General features: G+C 36.2%; 1 protein-coding gene across 1 annotated transcript; it reads left to right on the top strand.

Annotated features, from left to right (window-relative positions):
- Window positions 1–14,064: 14,064 nt before the first annotated feature.
- LOC116142716 (secoisolariciresinol dehydrogenase-like) lies at window positions 14,065–17,066 on the top strand. Its single transcript, XM_031428128.1, has 4 exons — window positions 14,065–14,127; window positions 14,407–14,435; window positions 16,015–16,071; window positions 16,210–17,066. Exons 1-4 carry the CDS (start codon window positions 14,065–14,067, stop codon window positions 16,994–16,996), a joined length of 936 nt encoding a protein of 311 aa, XP_031283988.1. The 3' UTR covers window positions 16,997–17,066.
- The last annotated feature ends 2,182 nt before the right edge of the window (window positions 17,067–19,248 follow it).

The following is a 19,248-nucleotide window of genomic DNA, read 5'->3' as shown; positions in this document are numbered from 1 at the left end:
TAATTCTTCAACTGAACTTCTTGTTCCTATGGTATTTAACACCACCCCTTGGTGCCCTTACATTATAACCCCTTGTATCCTTACATTCTCATTTTCTTTACTTCACTCTCTCATAATATTGAATTGGTTCTAACCCCTCTATTTATAGGTAATATAGGATACTCTTTTTCTAGTAGGATTCATATTTCTATTCCTAATAGAACTTCTTTACTTTAAATCATTCTCCTATTTTAACTTAATAAAGTCTTAAACCAATTTTTCTTTCCTAATACATCTTACAATAGGAAAGGAAAACCATTATTCTCATTTACAAATTCCTAAACTAGAAATTTGCCTAAAACTTAAATTCTTTTTTCTTCTTGTTTGCCTTTTCTTCTTAAATGTCTTTTCTTCATCTATTACCAAAAAGTGTTCACATTCCAACACTCCTCCTTGAACTTTTTTGGTAATTAATCTTCTAATCTTGTTCTTCATTTTCTTACTCATTTCTTCTACAACTTCAATCTTCCACCCTCAGTGTCGGCTTCTTCTTCTTGATCAGTCTCTTTTTTTCTTCCTTAGGTTCATCTTCTCAAGAACCTCTTTCTTGCCTGATGTGAGAATTTTGGAGTTGACCACCCTGCCTACCTTCTTCTGCTTTGGGTGCCTGGCATGACACTTTCTCCCACCCAAATCCAGTGACACCTTTGTCGTCATGGCCACCCTACCTACCACTCCCTTGTGGTGCTTGACATAAGTCCCTTAAGAAAATAAGCTCTGATATCATGTTAAAAATTAGATTTTGCTCTAATAACATGTTAAGAACCAAAGGAGTACAAACAATCTAAAATAAAGAACCAACACATAATACACATATAAAGGCCATGATATTTAACGTGGTTCGACATAACTCGCCTACATCCATGGATGAGAGGTTTTCACTATAATAATACGAATACAATACAATTGTTTCATCACACTATCAGCCTTCATTATGAGTGATTGTAGGATTCTCTAATTCTTCAGCTGAACTTCTTGTTGCTAGGTGTTTAATACCACCCCTTGGTACGTTTACATTAAAACCCCTTGTATCCTCACATTCTCTCTTTCTTTACTTCCCTCTCTCATAACCTTGAATTGGTTCTAACCGCTCGATTTATAGGTAAAATAGGATATTCTTTTTCTACTAGGATTCATATTCCTATTCCTAATAGAACTCCTCTAATTTAAATCATTCACCTATTTTAACTTAATAAAGTCCTAAACCAATTCTTCTTTCCTAATACATCTCACAATAGGAAAGGAAAACAATTATTCTCAATTACAAATTCCTAAACTAGAAATTTGCNTTGTAAGCACTAAAGAATTGATAGCCTAAATTCTAGATGGCTTAGGCCATGAATATGATGTTGTATTAGTACACTTTTCGCTAGAGGAGATGATATTACTCTCCAAGAGGCACAATTCTTATGTTGTAAGCACTAAAGAATTGATAGCCTAAATTCTAGATGGCTTAGGCCATGAATATGATGTTGTATTAGTACACTTTTAGCTAGAGGAGATGATATTACTCTCCAAGAGGCACAATTCTTACTCCACAAACATGAAATTCAACTAGAGAGGTATAATAGTGCACACAACCTATACCATGACAACATTGCCTTGATAGCACAAAAACAAACCTCAATTCACCCTTACCATAGTGTTAATATAGGACATTTACCATACATCAATACCATTCAACATTCTACACCTATAATAGTTCCAATACCAGCACCATACACTCCCTTAACACAATATCATGTACCTACATTACACTACAATTCACCACCAGCATCAAACTTTAGTAACTCAAACAACACCTTTTTACCTCACAATGCCTTAATAGTGCAAGATACAAGAAGGATACATCCAAACTCTAGACGAGGGAGAGGCAGAAACTTCTTCAAGCTAAAAAATTTCTGTCAGGTATGTGGAAAACCTAGCCACACGGTTGTATAGTGTTGTCACAGGCTTGGTTTGTCCTATAATGGTCCCCAAAACTAGCCTCAATATCACCAAACTATTCAACAACAATCCTTTTCACCTAATCAAACTAAATTCTACACTTGGTTTGCTTGTTTTAAAACTTTAGTTTGATTGGGTGAAAAGGATTGTTGTTGAATGGTTTGGTGATAGATCCTGGCTCTACAAATCAATCAAAAGAAGTTCTTACACTATAGCCTAATTCGCCACAACTACAACAACATCAGCAACAAATTTCTCAACATATAAGTCCAATGTCGTACTTAGCTCAACCAATTTCAGTGTTAGATTCTCAGTGGCACCTTGATTCCACAACTACCAATCACATTAGCTCAAACATTCAATCTCTGGACACTGTAAAACCTTATGGTGGTCCAGAAAAACTGCAAGTTGGAAATGGCCAGTGTCTCTCTATCACCTACAGTGGTAATCTTTACCTTTTTACATCACTATCTTCATATAAGTTAATAGTCAATAATGTGTTAGTTGTACCACAAATTACAAAAAATTTGATCAGCATATCGAAACTCACTCAAGATAATGTAGTTAGTGTTGAGTTTCTTGCTGACTTATGTGTTATAAAGGACAAGGCGACGCAAATAATTCTGTTGGAAGGGAAACTTAGCAATGGATTATATCAACTGTCTTCACTTGCTACTTGAAGTTTCTATGCAAGATCATCAGCGCTTGGTTCTGTTAATTTTGCTTCAAGAATAAAGTCTTCAACCAATATAGAAGCTATCTCCACAGTTGACAATTTGAGACTTCAAAATTTGCATTTTTCAAATATAGCTACTACCATTAATAAGCATGATTCAGTTGTATGGGATATGAGACTTGGCCACCCTCATTATAAGATTTTTCAAGCTGTTATACATAATGCAATGAATAAAAAACTTCCTGCTTCAGAATCAATGTTGCACAATTATTCAGCCTGGCATCAGCAACCTTTCTCTTAGTCAGCAACAATCAGCACAAAGCTATTGGAGTTGATCTTTGCTGACTTATGGGGTCTATCACCAGTAGTTTCAAAGGAAGGGTACATATATTACATTGTTTTCCTTTATGATTTCAGCTAATATTCCTGGATATATCTATTAAAGCTAAAATAAAAAGCCTTTACTATTTTCAAACAATTTTATGCACTTGTGGAAAGACAACTTGAAACTCAACCTGAAATGCATTCAAACTGATTGGGCGGGGGGGGGGGGGGGGGGGGGGNACCTATAATAGCACCAATACTAGCACCATACACTCCCTTAACACAATATCCTGTACCTATATTACATTACAATTCACCACTAGCATCAAACTTCAGTAACTCAAACAACACCTTTTTACCTCACAATGCCTTAATGGTGCAAGATACAAGAAGGATAAACCCAAACTCTAGATGAGGGAGAGGCAAAAACTTCCTCAAGCTAAAAATTTTTTGTTAGTTATGTGGAAAACCTGGCCATACGGTTGTATAGTGATATCATAGGCTTGATTTGTCCTATAATGGTCCCCAAAACTAGCCTCAATATCACCAAACCACTTAACAACAATCCTTTTCACAATCAAACTAAAGTCTCAAAACAAGCAAACCAAGTATATTATCTGCAAAAAGATCCTGACTCTACAAATCAATCAAAAGAAGTTCTTACACCACAACCTAATTCGCCACAACTACAACAACATCAGCAACAAATTTCTCAGCATATAGGTCCAATGTCCTACTTTGCTCAGCCAATTTTAGTGGTAGATTCTCAATGTACCTTGATTCCGGAGCTACCAATCACATCAGCTTAAACATTCAATCTCTGGACATTGTCAAACCTTATGGTGGTCCAGAAAAACTGCAGATTGGAAATGGTCAGTGACTCTCTATCACCTACACTGGTAACTTCACCATTTTACATCACTATCTTCATATAAGTTACTAGTCCATAATGTGTTAATTGTACCACAAATTACAAAAAAATTTGATCAGCATATCGAAACTTACTCAAGATAATGCAGTTAGTGTTGAGTTTCTTGTTGACTTGTGTGTTATAAAAGACAAGGAGACGCAAATAATTCTGCTAAAAGGGAAACTTAGCAATGGATTATATCAACTGTCTTCACTTGCTACTCGAAGTTTCTATGCAAGATCATCATTGCTTGGTTCTATTAATTTTGTGTTAAGAATAAAGTCTTCTAACTAACATAGAAGCTATCTCCACAGTTGAATATTCGAGACCTCAAAATTTGCATTTTCAAAAATAGCTATTGCCATTAATAAGCATGATTCAGTTGTATGGCATATGAGACTTGGCCACCCTCATTATAAGATTTTTCAAGCTGTTATACATAATGCATTGAATAAAAAACTTCCTGCTTCAGAATCAATGTTGCACAATTGTTCAGCCTGTAAATTTTGAAAGTTGCATCAACAACCTTTCTCTCAGTCAACAATAATCAGCACAAAGCCATTGGAGATGATCTTTGCTAACTTATGGGGTCCATCACCAGTTGTTTCAAAGGAAGGGTATAAATATTATATTGTTTTCCTTGATGATTTCAATTGATATTCCTGGATATATCCACTAAGCTAAAATAAGAAGCCTTCACTATTTTCAAACAATTTCATGCACTTGTGGAAAGACAACTTGAAACTCAACTGAAATGCATTCAAACTGATTTTGGGGGGGCGGCGGGGGGGGAGGGGGGGGGGGGTTGGGAAGGGGAGTGAGTTTCAATGCTTTTGACTTACTTAAATTCCCATGGCGTTAAGTTTAGGCATCCGTGGCCCCATGTCCTCCAATAAAATGGAAAAATTGAGAGGAAGCTCTGACATATTACAAAAATTGGTCTAACCTTACTAGCACAATCTTCAATGCCTTTTCAATTCTGGTGGCATGCTTTTCATACTACAGTTTATCTGATAAACAGGTTACCAACTCCAATCCTTCAGTACATATCCCCTTTTGAGAAATTGTTTCACAAAGCTCCTGATTATACCCTGCTAAAAGTCTTTGGCTGTAGGTGTTTTCCCTACCTAAGACCATACAATTCTCATAAAATGGATTATCATACCAAACCCTACATCTTTATTAGACATAGCTCTTCTCACAAGGGCTACTTATGTTTAAGTGAAACAGGAAGAGTCTATATCTCCAGGCATGTCGACTTTGATGAAACAAAATTTACATCCAAGGACATGCAACTTGTTATTTTAGCTTCTCAACAGTAACCAACTGAGTTAGTTGTGTATCCCTCTAACCGGGAACTTCCTTGTGCACTGCCAACTGATTTTTCATGTAAACCAACAGTTCCATCTACAATTGCCACTGATGTTAATTCAACAGGATCAGCAACTAAACCTTCAGATGGTAATCTAACAACATCTTCTTCTCCAACTCAATCTTAGAGTCAGACCTCTGATGACAAAGTCGCTAAAAATGTTGAAACATCAGCAGAGTATCAACCTTCAGGACTGTATCAGGTTATGAATGATAACACATCCTCATCAATTCCTACAATTCACCTAGAAGTTCAACTCCCTTTGTCTCAAAATTCATCAGCCTTATAGCCCCCAAACACCAATAAACATCCTATGTTGACTAGATCCAAAAGCAAAACAAATGCTCTAGTTGCTGAGATATCTTTTGCAACACCAGTCCATGAACCTTCAAATGTACATGAAGCCTTGAGTTCTCTAGAATGGTTTTTAGCTATGAAACAAGAATATAATGTTCTACAAGCCAATAACACCTGGACTTTATTAGTCCTTATGAGAGTCAAATGAACTTGGTGGACAACAAATGGGTGTTTCGCATTAAGTATAAAATGGATGCTAGTATTTCCAAGCATAAAGCACAGTTGGTGGCCAAAGGGTTTCAGCAAACTCTTGAAATCAACTACTTTGAAACTTTTGCTCCAATAGTCAAGCCATGTACTATCAAAATCATCCTTACATTGGCTATTCAACTCAACTAGAAAATTAAACAAACTGATATCAATAATGCATTCCTTAATGGCGATCTTACTGAAGTTGTTTAGATGACACAACCAGTTGGGTTTATTGACACAAACAAGCTTGCTTATGTATGTAAATTGAACAAGGCCTTGTATGGCCTTAAGCAGGCCCCTCGCGCCTGGTTTGAGAAGCTCAAAGGAGTGCTATTGGAAAAGGATTTTTAGAATTCCTTATCAGACAACAGCTTGTTCATTCACCATTCTTCTACGAAGGTTGTTTATCTACTAGTATATGTGGATGACATCTTAATTACGGGTAATGACTTTGCTTATATTCAGTAGCTAGTTGACGAATTACATAAAACTTTTTCCTTAAAGGATTTAGGAGAATTGAGTTACTTCCTTGGCTTTGAAGTAGTGAGAACTAAAGCTGGCATTCATCTACATCAATCTAAGTATGTTGCTGACTTATTAAAAAGGTTAGAATGTTTGATGCCAATGCTAGTTCAACAACTATAGTTGCAAGTACCAAATTGGTCAAAGATGATGGTGCCTTATTTGACAATCTAGCCCTGTATAGAATTGTTATTGGTAGCCTATAATATTCGACTATGACATGGCCAGATTTGGCTTTTGTTGTTAATAGATTAAGTTAATTCCTACAAAGTCCATCTATGTCTCATTGGGTTGCTTGTAAAAGAGTCATACGTTATATCAAAGTCACTCCTGATGTTGGTCTCAAGTTTTAGCCTTATCAAAATCTAGTGTTAGAAGGCTTTGCCGATGCAGATTGGGCCAATGATCTTAATGATAGAAAGTCAACTAATGGCTTTTGTATTTCTCTTTTTGGCAATCTCATTAGCTGGGTATCTCACAGACAAAAGGTGGTGGCTTTGAGTTCTACAGAAGCTGAATATAGGTCACTCACTCAAGCCTCTACTAAACTTGTTTGGGCTCAACTGTTGTTACATGAATTAAAGGTTTCTATTCCTAATTAATTAGTCTTGTGGTGTGACAATAAGAGTGCAAATGCCCTAGCTGCAAATCTTGTGTTCCATGCTCAAACGAAACACATCGAAATTGATGTCCATTATGTTCGAGACTTGGTTCTCTCAAAGAGATTAGTTATTCAGTACATTGCCATTGAGTTTCAGATTGCAGATATACTTACAAAATCTTTGCCCATCACATGCTTTCAAATGTTGTGTGGTAAACTGCGCTAGACTTCTCTTACCAGTTTCAGGGAGGACACACAATCCACTGTCAATTGTCCTACAAGTTTCAAGGAGGACATTCTATCTTCTATTTTCTCTTGTACCTAGCTAACTTCTTCTGGTGCTTCTTCAAGTCAAAACCAAAACTAGTTTGCACACCTTTGCTCTTTTTTCAAAAAAAAAAAAAAACTTTCACAGCTTACTACTGCTCAGTTTGAGGGAGGATGTTACGGTACAAAGGTGTGTGGTATGCTGCATGTGCTGCGAGCTACTGTGCTGTATCAGTTTTAGATTTCAATATGAACCTTCGCTTGGTTATAGCTCTTGAACCTATCACAGCTTGAGAGAGGATGTACATTAAGCAAACCTGCAAATTACGAGACACCATCAGTTGAAAATAATCACATTCTAGAATCAAAATGAATGACTACATTAAAAATCCTTTGCATTCTACTACTGCAATGGTACTGACATGTATAGTATAGGAGTACAATTTGGCAACTTCATTACAACCTGATTGTACAACAGTTGCCAACTTGATTCTTTGCAACCGTTGCTAACTGATTTGAACACTTTAAACTTGTATAGAAGGAGACTACCCGAGTGCATTGTATTGTAACTTTTACCAGAATTCATAAAATTTTCTTAGAGTTTCTTGCTTGTTTTTCTGTCAAACTTTTTTGTTTTCCGGAAAGTTTTGCGACTTTCCTTTCTCAATTCTAGGACTTCTTCAAAGTTAAAAAAAAATCACTTTAGATTTCCTAACCAAAAGTTTTGAAAAGTTGGTACACTAATTAATAAACATCCCTAACAAAATTAGAGTTTAATGCACACTAGTGCACTTCACAACTCACAAGGCAATGTGTTTTGTACGCATAAGGGATACCTACAAGTGTTATAATAAGTATTGTTAGGAGATTAATTTTTAATAGACCTTATGCACTGTATTTATTGAATTTAATGAGTATAAAGTTTTCGTGAAAGTAAATATTTGACATTATAAAAGTGTAACCCCCACTTGAGGTACGTTGTTATTGTTTCCTCTTTCGCCCTTAATCGAGTTGGTTTTTGTTAATATTGTTTGTTGACATTATATGAGTGTTGTGTGGATTAATAGCCTTGAAATGGGTTAAAATGGAAGAAGTGTTGTATGCCGAGCTTCGCCGGGCGAAGAAGAATCTTCGCCGCGCGAGATATGTTGAAACCACCGGAAACTCTCTGGACGGTTTCGCCGCGCGACAGAAGTTTCTTCGCCGCGCGACGGGCCGTTTTTAATGTTGGTTGAGTTTTAGATATTTTCTTCCCTAAGGGCAATTTGACCTTTCTACCCCTAATTAGCAGGAAAAGTGGGGAGTTAATTGTAGGATTTTTCATGGAGAATGTGTTGATTGTGGGGTGAGTTTGTAATGAATCAAAGGATATAGATGGAATTCCCAAAGAAGAAGGGCAAAATGGAATGATTGTGTTTATATTTCATTAAAGGAATTAGACTAAAAAACCCCTCATTTCTTCTTCTCAAACGCACCCCTCATTCTTCTTCTCTCACCTTCTCTTCTCTTTTGATCAAGGAATTCCAAGGGGTTTTTGAAGTGTTTGAGGTGAAAAGCAACCTAAGGCTCCCTAAGGTAAGAATCTCTACTTGTTTTTGTGATTTGGGTTTTAACCCATATTGAAGTTTGAGGGTTTTTGTTACTTTGGTTAAGAGAAGAGGGAAAGTCAGCAAACAATGGAAAGAAGTTTGTAAGTCTCTCCATAACAAGGTAAGTAAAACCCAACCCCCCCAAGTTGAGATCATGAAATTTCTTGATTGGGTTTTGATAGAAATGATGTATGTATGTGATGTACATGTAATGTGCCATGTTGGAGTATTAAACAAAGATTTCTATGCTTTGTGACTGTTAATACCTTGCAAATATGAGAAATGGGTTGTTGGGTTGACAAGGTAGTTGAGATGGATTTGAAGGGGTGTTATGAAACCCTTTTTGGAAGTGTTTTGTTTGACAGGTTTTTATGGCTTTGTGAAGGGGTTTTTCCCCATTTTGGATGTTAAGAAAAGTTTTAGAATCATGGCTATGATAGAGTTTTATAGTGCACATGAGTTGTTTGATGAAATGCCTAATAGAGGTTTGATTGTGAGTATGAACCTTAATTCTTGCAACATTGCATGTTGGCATCTCATAAGTGCATTGGTGAAGTTGAACCATCCATAGGCACTAGTTGTACATGGAAAAGTGACCTAGAAGTATAAGAGAATGTTTATGCAATACCCTAGGAGTAGAGAGCTTGGTGGGTAAAACTACTCTAAGGGTAGAGAGCATTGAAAATACTACATAAAATGAATTGAAGAGTAGTATAGTTGGGATGATGCTTTGTGATCATCACCCGACCGTTATGGGAATCGATTGATGCTTTGTGATCATCATCCGAATAGCCCTTAGAGATGGGTCGATGCTTTGTGATCGTCCACCCAATGAGTAATAAAATGGGTTAGGTGCTTGTGATCACTACCCAACTATTATTATAGTAAGTGGTTTGATGCTTAGTGATTCATCATCCAACAGTTAGTAGAAGCGGGTTGATGCTTTGTGATCATCACCCGACAGTGACTAGAGACGGGTTAATGCTTGGTGATCGTTACCCAAAGGTCATGAGGAACGGGTAGGTGCTAAGTGGTCTCCACCCGATAGTTAGGAAAACCGAGTAGGAGCTTTGTGATCCCCACTTGGTAGTCGCTAAGAACGGGTTGGTACTATGTGAATTCCACCCGATAGTTATGGAGAGTGAGATGGTGCTGTGTGAACGCCATCCAACCGTACCTCCGGTAAGATGAGGTCATGGTAATTAGTAGAAACAGAAATAGAAACAGAATTAGAAAAGGAAAGAATTAAGAGTTACACACGGGGACAGACAGTTAGAGAGTTTTACTTACTGAGCATTAATTGTGCTCACCCCGTTATTTTCCTTTGTGGATGCAGGTTCTAGGTGATGAAGTAGTCGGAGGGGCGTCGGCAAGCGAAGAGGAATAGCTACACTGTTCCCCTGTTTTGTCTTTTAAAATGCATTTTTGTAAACAGTACTATTTGTGTATAAAGACATATGTATTATAATGAAAAGAAATTTTTGGGGCCCAAATTTTGCATTGTTATCATGCATGCATTGTACTAGTTTTCAGTAGATGTTACAAAAAGAGTCATAGGCTCAACATCCATTTGTATCCTTGCTAGAAAATAAAAAAAAATAAAAAAAAACTCAATAAAGATAGGTTGACAAACAAATTTCACAAATTTTCTCTCACAACCCCAACATAACAGCTGATTTTTGTTTTCTGATGAATTTTCCTACCTGCTGACGTTGCCTAGGGTTGTGGTAAGAGTGCCACCTTGGGTTTGTGAGATTCATTTGTCAATGTAGTATAGCCAAAAAAAAAATAATTATTATTATATGAGATCCATAAGGAAGCTTCATCAATCAATTAAATATTATGCATGATGAAAATATGATAGAATCTTTTGCTCAAAGCCAAAGCTAGCGAGTCAATAATAGGTAAAATGAAAAAAAAAAAAAATTAACATGATAATTGTGCATACCTAAAAGAAAAGACTAAGAGGCAGAAAAATCACGGATAAATCTTTCTACCTGACAACTGACATTCATTAATCTTAAGGTAGTTGAGAAGTTAGTGTTAGTCAAATCAAATCAAAGAAGCTATCAATTGTTTATAAATTAATGTTAACTTTTCTTCTATATTAAATACATTATTAAATTAAATACTTAATTTATCTATTCTTGAGAAAAATTATTGTGGTTGATCATAAAATTCTAGACTTTATACTCTTCTTTTCTAGAAGAATAAGGTAATGATTTTCTGGTAAGAGCACAATATATGATTGTTCATTAGATACATTAATCATAAGTATCCCCTGATTAAGATTTTAAGAGACAAGAAATCGAATTTTGCAAGAATTATCATGTTCCATTAAAAAAACAAAAGACTAGAAAGTCTTTAGCAATTTTTTTTGCTTTATCAATGTTAAAATTCTAGATAGAAAGGCAAAGAATTCTAGAGAGAAAGGCAAAGAATGAAATTGCATATTGAAATGTGTGGTTTCCAATGTACAAGAGCCCTCCATTTATACATTACAATACATGCTAGAATCATGCTAATTAGTTATGCTAATGGCTAAAATCAAGCTTTGCTTGATTTTGGCTAACACCCCCCCTCAAGCTCAAGGTGGTAACGCAGATTCCAGCTTGAGATTGGAAACTAACTTCATGAATCGCCCGGGGTGATGAGCTTTTGTGAAGACATCGACAAGTTGATCGACAGAGCATACAAATAACAACTCAATAATGCCTTGTGCAATGTGGTGGCAAATGAAGTGACAGTCAATCTCAATGTGTTTAGTGTGTTCATGGAAGACATCATTATGTACAATATGTATGGCACTTTGATTGTCACAATGAATAAGGATGGCAGAGGAATGAGCAAAACCTATATCTTCTAGGAGCCATCGGAGTCAAAGTAGTTTAGTAGTGGTATCAACTAAAGGCATGATATTTGGCTTCTGTGCTAGATCGAGCTGCAACTGATTGTTTCTTACTTCACCAGGAGATGAGTGAGTCACCAAGGAAAAAATAATACTTAGTGGTGGAGTGTCGATCAATAGGATCCTCTGCCCAGTCAACATCTAAATAAACACACAACTGTAGTGAGAAGTAAGCAGAAAATGAAAGACCCATAAAGAGAGTGTCTTTGATGTATCGCAGAATCCATAGGACAGTAGTACAATGGATGGAGTGTGAGGTAGACATGAATTGACTTACAATATGAACAACATAAACGATGGTAGGCTGAGTGACAGAGAGAAAGACTAAACTGCCCACTAACTATCTATATAGGGTTGGATTTGAAATGGGTATGCCATTCATGGGGATAAGGCGAGCATCTGTTTCTAGTGGAGTAGAGGCGACCTTCGCATCAGTAATGCTAGCACGAGAGAGCAAGTCAAATGCATACTTTTCCTGGGAAAGAGAAATACCATCAGGAGTGGAAGGGACATCCAATCCCAAAAAGTAAGTAAGAGAACCAAGTTATTTCATCTCAAAGTGTTGGCTAAGGGAGCTTTTAAGCTTGGTGATGCCTGATAGATAGCCGTTAGTGATAATCATATCATCCACGTAGAGCAAAAAAGGAATAAGGCCTTGGTCAGTTTTATGAATAAATAAGGCAGAATTCGGGGACTTGAAGAAAATCTAGAGGAGTTCATAGTTATACTGAACTTTGCATACCAGGCTCGAGGTGTTTGTTTGAGCCCCTATAAGGCCTAACGCAATCTACACACTTTGTTCGGCGGATGATCATAACCGGGTGGTGGTTGCATATAGACTTCTTCCTTAAGCTCACCATTAAGGAAATAATTTTTGACATCCATTTGAAATAAAGGTCATTTCTGAACTACAACAATTGTCAATATTCGAACTGAAGTGAGACGTGCAACAAGAGAAAATGTCTCTTTATAATCAATTCCATACTCTTGGGTAAAACCCCTGGCCAGTAAACATGCTTTATAACGTTCCATAAACCCATCTGAAAGAGTTTTGATCTTGTAGACCCATTTACAACCCATAAGAGTTTTATTTGGCGGATGAACTATCAACTCCCATGTCCTCATCTTTTCTAGAGCTTTGATCTCTTCGTTCATTGCTTGCTGCCAAAGAGGGTTAGAGCAAGCCTCACGATAAGTGTGAGGCTCATGCAAGGAGACTATAGCTGAGAAACAATAAAAATCAGTAAGACGGGAAGAGGGTTCTCTTACACGAGTAGAGCGACGAAGAGCCAAAATATGTGACTCATGAAGGCGATTAGAATGTGCCACAAGTGTAGAATCCTCAGAAGGTGTAAAATCATCAGGAGCAGATGAAGGGGGAATGATATGGTTAAGCTCAGAAGAGGTCTTTGCATTTGATGGAAATAATTTTGCAAAAGAGTGACTAATAAGGGAAGAAGAAGATGAGATATGAAATTTTGACAAAGAAGAGAAAGAAGAGAACATGATATGTTCCCAGAATACTACCTAACAGGAGACACTTAAGCGTTGGGAGATGGGATCCCAACATCGATACCCCTTATGTTCTATACCATATCCCTAGAAACAACACAAATGGGCTCGCAATTCAAGTTTGGACCACTCACAAGGCTGCAAAAGAATGAAACAAACACACCCAAACACTTTTAAGATACTGTAGTTGGAAGAGTAGCCAAGAAGATGCTCATAAGGAGTTTGATTATTTATGACAGGAGAAGGCATATGATTGATGAGAAAGACATTGGTGAGGGCAACCTCTCCCTAGAATGATTCGGGACAAGAAGATGATAGAAGCATGGCTCAAGTAGAATCCAAGATATATCGATGTTTGCATTCGGGTTGACCATTTTGTTGAGAGGTTCCAGGACAAGATCATTGAATGATAGTTCCATTGGCAAGAAGAAAGTCATTCAAGGTAGAATCACAATACTCCATGGCATTATCAGTATGGAGCATTTTGTTTTCTTGGAATATTGTGTTAGTACCATGTTCACAAAGTTTTTGTAAGTTTGAGAGACTTCAGACCTGTTTTTCAAGAGATATATCCAATTAAAACGAGAAAAATCATCTACAAAAATGATAAAGTGTTGTGAACCTCCATAATACAGGTTGTAAGACCCTAAACATCAATGTGAATCAAATCAAAGGGAGTGTAAGAAACAGAGTCACTACTACTAAAAGGCAAAGCAGGTTGTTTAGACAAAAGACATGACACACAATCAAATGTTTAAAGTTTATTAGAACCAAGATGACCACTAGAAACAAGTGAACGTAATTTATTCAAAGAAATGTGACCTAAACGAAGATGCCATAAGTTAGAAATGGATAAGGTAGATGCAACTGACAAGGAAGGAGATGTTTTAGATGGTGGAAGCTGGAGGGAGGTGAGCTCAAACAAGCATCCCATTTTACGCCCTATCCCAAGAATCTGACTTATCTGAGAATCCTACACATGACAACCATGAGAAGAAAAGGTAATGTGAAGACTGAGTTCACATAGTTGACCGACAGAAAATTATATGTGAGTTTTGGAATGAGAAAAGTATCAGGTAGAGACATAGTTGGAGTAAAGATGGTTCCTACATGACTAACATGCATATGAGAACTGTCTGTAGTATGAATGACATGTGTATTTGAATTAAGAGATGTATCTGATATGACAGATGAATCAAGAGTCATATGATTACAACAGGCAGAATCAATGAGCCACAGAATAGTACATGAAGTGGTGGACAAGGTAGTGTGAGGACCAGAAGAATCAGACAAAACTTGTTTAAGGAGAGACTATATATCATGAAGGGTAGGCTGTGATGAAGCTGAGGATGTCTCAGTGACAACAGCAGCAACGTGTGAAGATGATATGGATTTTCCAAGTTGAGGACAACGAGACTTGGTGTGACCTTTTTTTTTTTTTTTTTGGGGAGTAATTGCATTGAATGCTTGGGAAATAAAGAATGAGATGTCCATTCTAGTGATTGTATTTGCAAACAAGTGAATCAGATTGCTTGGTAGGACAAGCCTGAGGCATAGCTGATGTAGGAAGTTGGAATTACTCAAAATAGCTTATGTTGGAAATTGGAATAAGGCAAAACAAAGTCAGTAATGAAGTGGCAAGTCAATAATGATGTGGCAAAGGAGCGATTGACATGGTGATGTGACAAGTCAATGATGATGTAGCACCAATGATGTGGCAAACGTTAACGATGAATTGGTAAAAGTTAATGGTGATGTGACAAAAATTTTGTTGAAGTGACGTTGCTGACTTGGCAAGAAGTTGTTGATGTGTCAATGATGACGTGGCAAAGGAGCAACTAACATGGTAGGGTCAATGCTCACGTGGCAATGTTGACAAGGCAAGGCGTGTACAGACGCATGCAAAAGTATGGCAAAGGCAAAGGATCGTAAGGGCAAAGGTAAAGGTCCTAGATGGTGTAGAGCAATTCCTAAGATAGTAGTAAGTGCTATGCTGATATGATTTAATATGCACCAGGAAAATTCCTAGAAAATTGGAGGGGTCACAAACGGTCCCACTTAAAACCCAGCTTTCTTAGACTATTATCATCTTGGTGACAAAATTTTCCTAGACATGCATATAACCATAAAAATAGCAACTCATTGTCCTAAACCTAAGCTCTGATAACATTTTAGAATTCTAGAGGGAAAGACAAAAAAATTTAGAGAGAAAGGCAAAGAATGAAATTGTATATTCAAGTGTGTGGTTTCCAATGTACAATAGCCCCCTATTTATACATTACAACACATGCTAGAATCAAGCTAATGAGTTATGCTAATGGCTAAAATCAAGCTTTGCTTGATTCAAGCCATTGATCAAGCTTTGCCTTGATTTTAGCTAGCAATCAAATTCTTAGATGGAGGATTATTGTTCTGATTTAAGGGGAAGGAAAAAAATAAAAAATAAACATATGCTTAAAGCATGTGTTGCCATTTTAGTGTTTTTAATTTTTTTCATCTATCCTTATTTATTGTGACGTGCTTATCATCATTGCCACTTGTTTTATCTTGTGAATTTTGCAGGTATTTATTATTTAAAACATGTATAAACATGTGTGTCTAGAAGAAGATTGACCACGTAGATTTTTTTTCTTGTCGTTGCTATTAGTTTATGAAAGAAATGTAACATCGTGGCATGGAAATTTTGACTTTTAAGCTTTTTTGTTTTGTAAAAGCTATATACAGTTTCTATAAGAAGCTGAATTTTAAGAAGAGTATGCAGTGCTTGTTTTCGTTCATTAGTGATAATAGTGAGACAGCTTTCCTTGCGATCAGGGAAGGGCCGCCTCATTGATAGCCTCAGCATCTGCAAGAAGGTTTGCACAATATCTTGCTTCTATTATAAAAGAAAAAATAATGCTAATAACTATTTCTCTGTATGAGTTATAGTTTAGGGCATTAAGTTTCTGTGTTCTTGGTGTTCAACTAATTTCTGAGCTAATATACAATTGTAGGCTAGAAGGCAAAGTGGCATTAATCACTGGAGGATCCAGAGGCATCGGGGAATCCACTGCAAGACTCTTCTCCAAGCATGGGGCTAAAGTACTGATTGCAGATATCAAAGATGACTTAGGTCAATCTTTATGCAAAGACGTTGATTCCGTCGGAGGGACGGCCTCTTTTGTCCATTGTGATGTGACCAAAGAAGAAGATATTGAAAATGCTGTTAACACAGCAGTTTCCAATTATGGAAAGCTAGATATCATGTTCAATAACGCTGGTACAATCGATCAACCAAAACCATCTATACTCGACAATACCAAGTCTGATTTCGAGAAGATCCTGAGTATTAACGTAATAGGGGCATTTCTAGGCACTAAACATGCAGCTCGAGTGATGATCCCTGCTCATCAGGGAAGCATAATAACAACGGCAAGTGTTTGTGCAAGAATCGGAGGAGCTGCAACACATGCTTATACAAGTTCAAAGCACGGCGTGGTAGGGCTGATGAGAAATACTGCTGTAGAGCTTGGACAGTATGGCATTCGGGTAAATTGTGTGTCACCTTACTTGGTTCCAACTCCACTGGCGAATGCTTTCCTCAAAATGGATGATGAGGCAAAGCTTGTTTTCTATCGCTATCTTAATGGGGCTATTCTTAAACCAGAAGATGTGGCTGAAGCCGCTCTCTTTTTGGGAAGTGATGAGTCCAAGTACGTGAGTGGACATGACTTGGTTGTTGATGGAGGCTTTACTATTGTAAATCCAGATTTTTGTATGTTTCAAACATATGATAAATAGTACTTCTTGTTAAGGAGAGCTCTAAGGAGGACATATAAATCTTTCTATTAATTAACTTCTTTATCACCTATACGAATCTTTAAAGATAAAGAATTTATTAACAATTCCCATTGCTTGTTTCCGAGTAACAATTTTTGACGCAACACCAATTTGAAATGATTTAAATAGTTTGGGGTTGGCTTTAATTAATTGAATTTGTGTCGGGCATGTTTGAGTTGAAGGATTCTCAACTAGTAAATCTGTTTAGGGACATAATTAATTAAATGAATACATGTAAACTACATCTGTAACATGATTATTTATTTATTTATTTAATGGTTATTCATTTTTAACAAAAATATTCGTTTAAGACACGTTTATTTTATCAAAACATGATAATATGTGATCACATATTATCATGTTTGTGTTAAAAGTGATTTATATTATGTTAAGTAGATTTAAGTATGTCATAAACTGATTAAATGAGTTATTTGTGTTATAAAGGAATTACATGAGATTAAATGTGTTAATTCTGTTGTCTTTTAAGTACACAAATTTGATTCCTTTGTTAAATGGGTTATGTGAGTTGTATTCATGTCATCTTGTTTTGTGTTTGCAATTTTGAGACGATTGAATAAAGAGTAATGCTATAATCATCGGGAGTAGTACACCGAATTTGTGCACCGAATGACGTGATGAAATCCTGACTATCGATTAATATTAAGTTATAATTAATCGACGGTCAAGATTACGTCACGTCATTCGGTGCAAAAATTCGGTGCACTACTCCTGATGTCTCTATTATTTCCCTTGAATAAATAGGTCAAGATATGAATACTACAAGCTAATTTGTTTTATCACCCCAATCCTCATCTTAGATTTATTTACTCTAATTATAAATCAAAATAACTATAATTCAAATAAATGATCAGGAATTTTACTTTTGAGAACCACTTAATTAACTGAAAGTAGAGTTTAATTTTTAGTCGAAATCTTATGCATTGTGATTATTGAATTTAACTGGTAAAATGTTTGCGTGATGATAAATATTTGACATAATAAAAGAGCCATAGGCTCCTCATCCATCAAAGTTGGTTTATTTTGGGAGTCAGCTCCCTGTTTTAGTTTGTACCCTTTCTAGAGAAGAGAAAAAAAAAATTAATTGAGATCAATCAAGTAAATATTATGCATGGTTGATAGAATCTGAAATGGGTCTGATCATCACCTCTTATAAACCAGTAGGCTTGAGTGTATGCTTAGTCGGTGTGAGACTCCAACACTCCCCCTCACGGTCAAGCCCATATGTTGGGAGACTCCAACGCCCCCTAACGGTTAAGCTCATATGTTGGGTTATACTTAGAGGTAGTTGCTAACTCTAACTCCTCACCCGCTTGTTAACCAATCAGCTCAATTGGCCCTAGCTTTGATTCCATAATAAAATTTGAGGTGTGTCTGACTTCTTACCCAATAAAATCTTGTTGAGGGAAATGATTACTTCTCTTATAAACTAGTAGGCTTGAACATATCTAGACGGCGTGGGACTCCAATAATAATTAAATTTTGATAGAATCTTGAGCTAAAGGAGAAAGCTAGCAAGTCAATACTAAGTAAAATAATAAAGAAAAAAGAAAAGAAAAATTGATTATTGTGCATACCTAAACGAAACGACGTAAAAGCAGAAAAATCATGGATAAATCTTTCCATGTGACATTCATTAATCTTATGGTGGTTAGGAGTTGGTAAAAATCATGGATAAATCTTTCCACGTGACATTCATTAATCTTATGATGGTTAGGAGTTAGTAACAGTGCAATTTAATAAAATAGGCTATAAATTATTGATTGTTTATAAATTAATGAAGACTTTATCTCCATCATATATATGATATAGATTATTGAAGGATTTAATAATCAATATAATATCTATGGAGAAATTAATTTATAAACTTATATTTAAGGCACTAAATTTGACTACTATTCTTCTCATTAACTTTCTCTCACAAACGCAACGTGTCAGCTTATAATTGGTCAGCTCACAATGAGTCTTTTCTAAATAAATGCAAACTGACCAATGACAAGCTGCCACGTCAACATTAGTGAAAGAAATTTGTGAGAAGTGTTTGTTAGTCTATCTTTATTCTTCTTTTCCAAAAGAATAAAAGTGGTACGTAGCCAATTTTGATAATCAAGAGCATAATATATGATGTTCACTAAACAAATTATCAAAATAAAAACTTATATGAGATGGTCTTACAATCTTATTATGTTGATGTG

This window comes from Pistacia vera, unplaced genomic scaffold (assembly GCF_008641045.1).
Source record: "Pistacia vera cultivar Batoury unplaced genomic scaffold, PisVer_v2 Contig417, whole genome shotgun sequence".
Lineage (NCBI taxonomy): Eukaryota > Viridiplantae > Streptophyta > Magnoliopsida > Sapindales > Anacardiaceae > Pistacia > Pistacia vera.
The sequence above is the reverse complement of the archived record's forward strand: the minus strand, read 5'-3'. Positions and strand labels throughout refer to the sequence as shown.

What these genes read in the sequence shown, in the direction of transcription:
- LOC116142716 (XM_031428128.1), top strand. Translation starts at nt 14,065, where the DNA reads ATGGATAAGGTAGATGCAACTGACAAGGAAGGAGATGTTTTAGATGGT. An exon ending in GAGTCATATGATTACAACAG is followed by an intron (nt 14,436 to 16,014) that starts GCAGAATCAATG and finishes ATAGTGAGACAG; the next exon opens with CTTTCCTTGCGATCAGGGAA. An exon ending in GCCTCAGCATCTGCAAGAAG is followed by an intron (nt 16,072 to 16,209) that starts GTTTGCACAATA and finishes ATACAATTGTAG; the next exon opens with GCTAGAAGGCAAAGTGGCAT.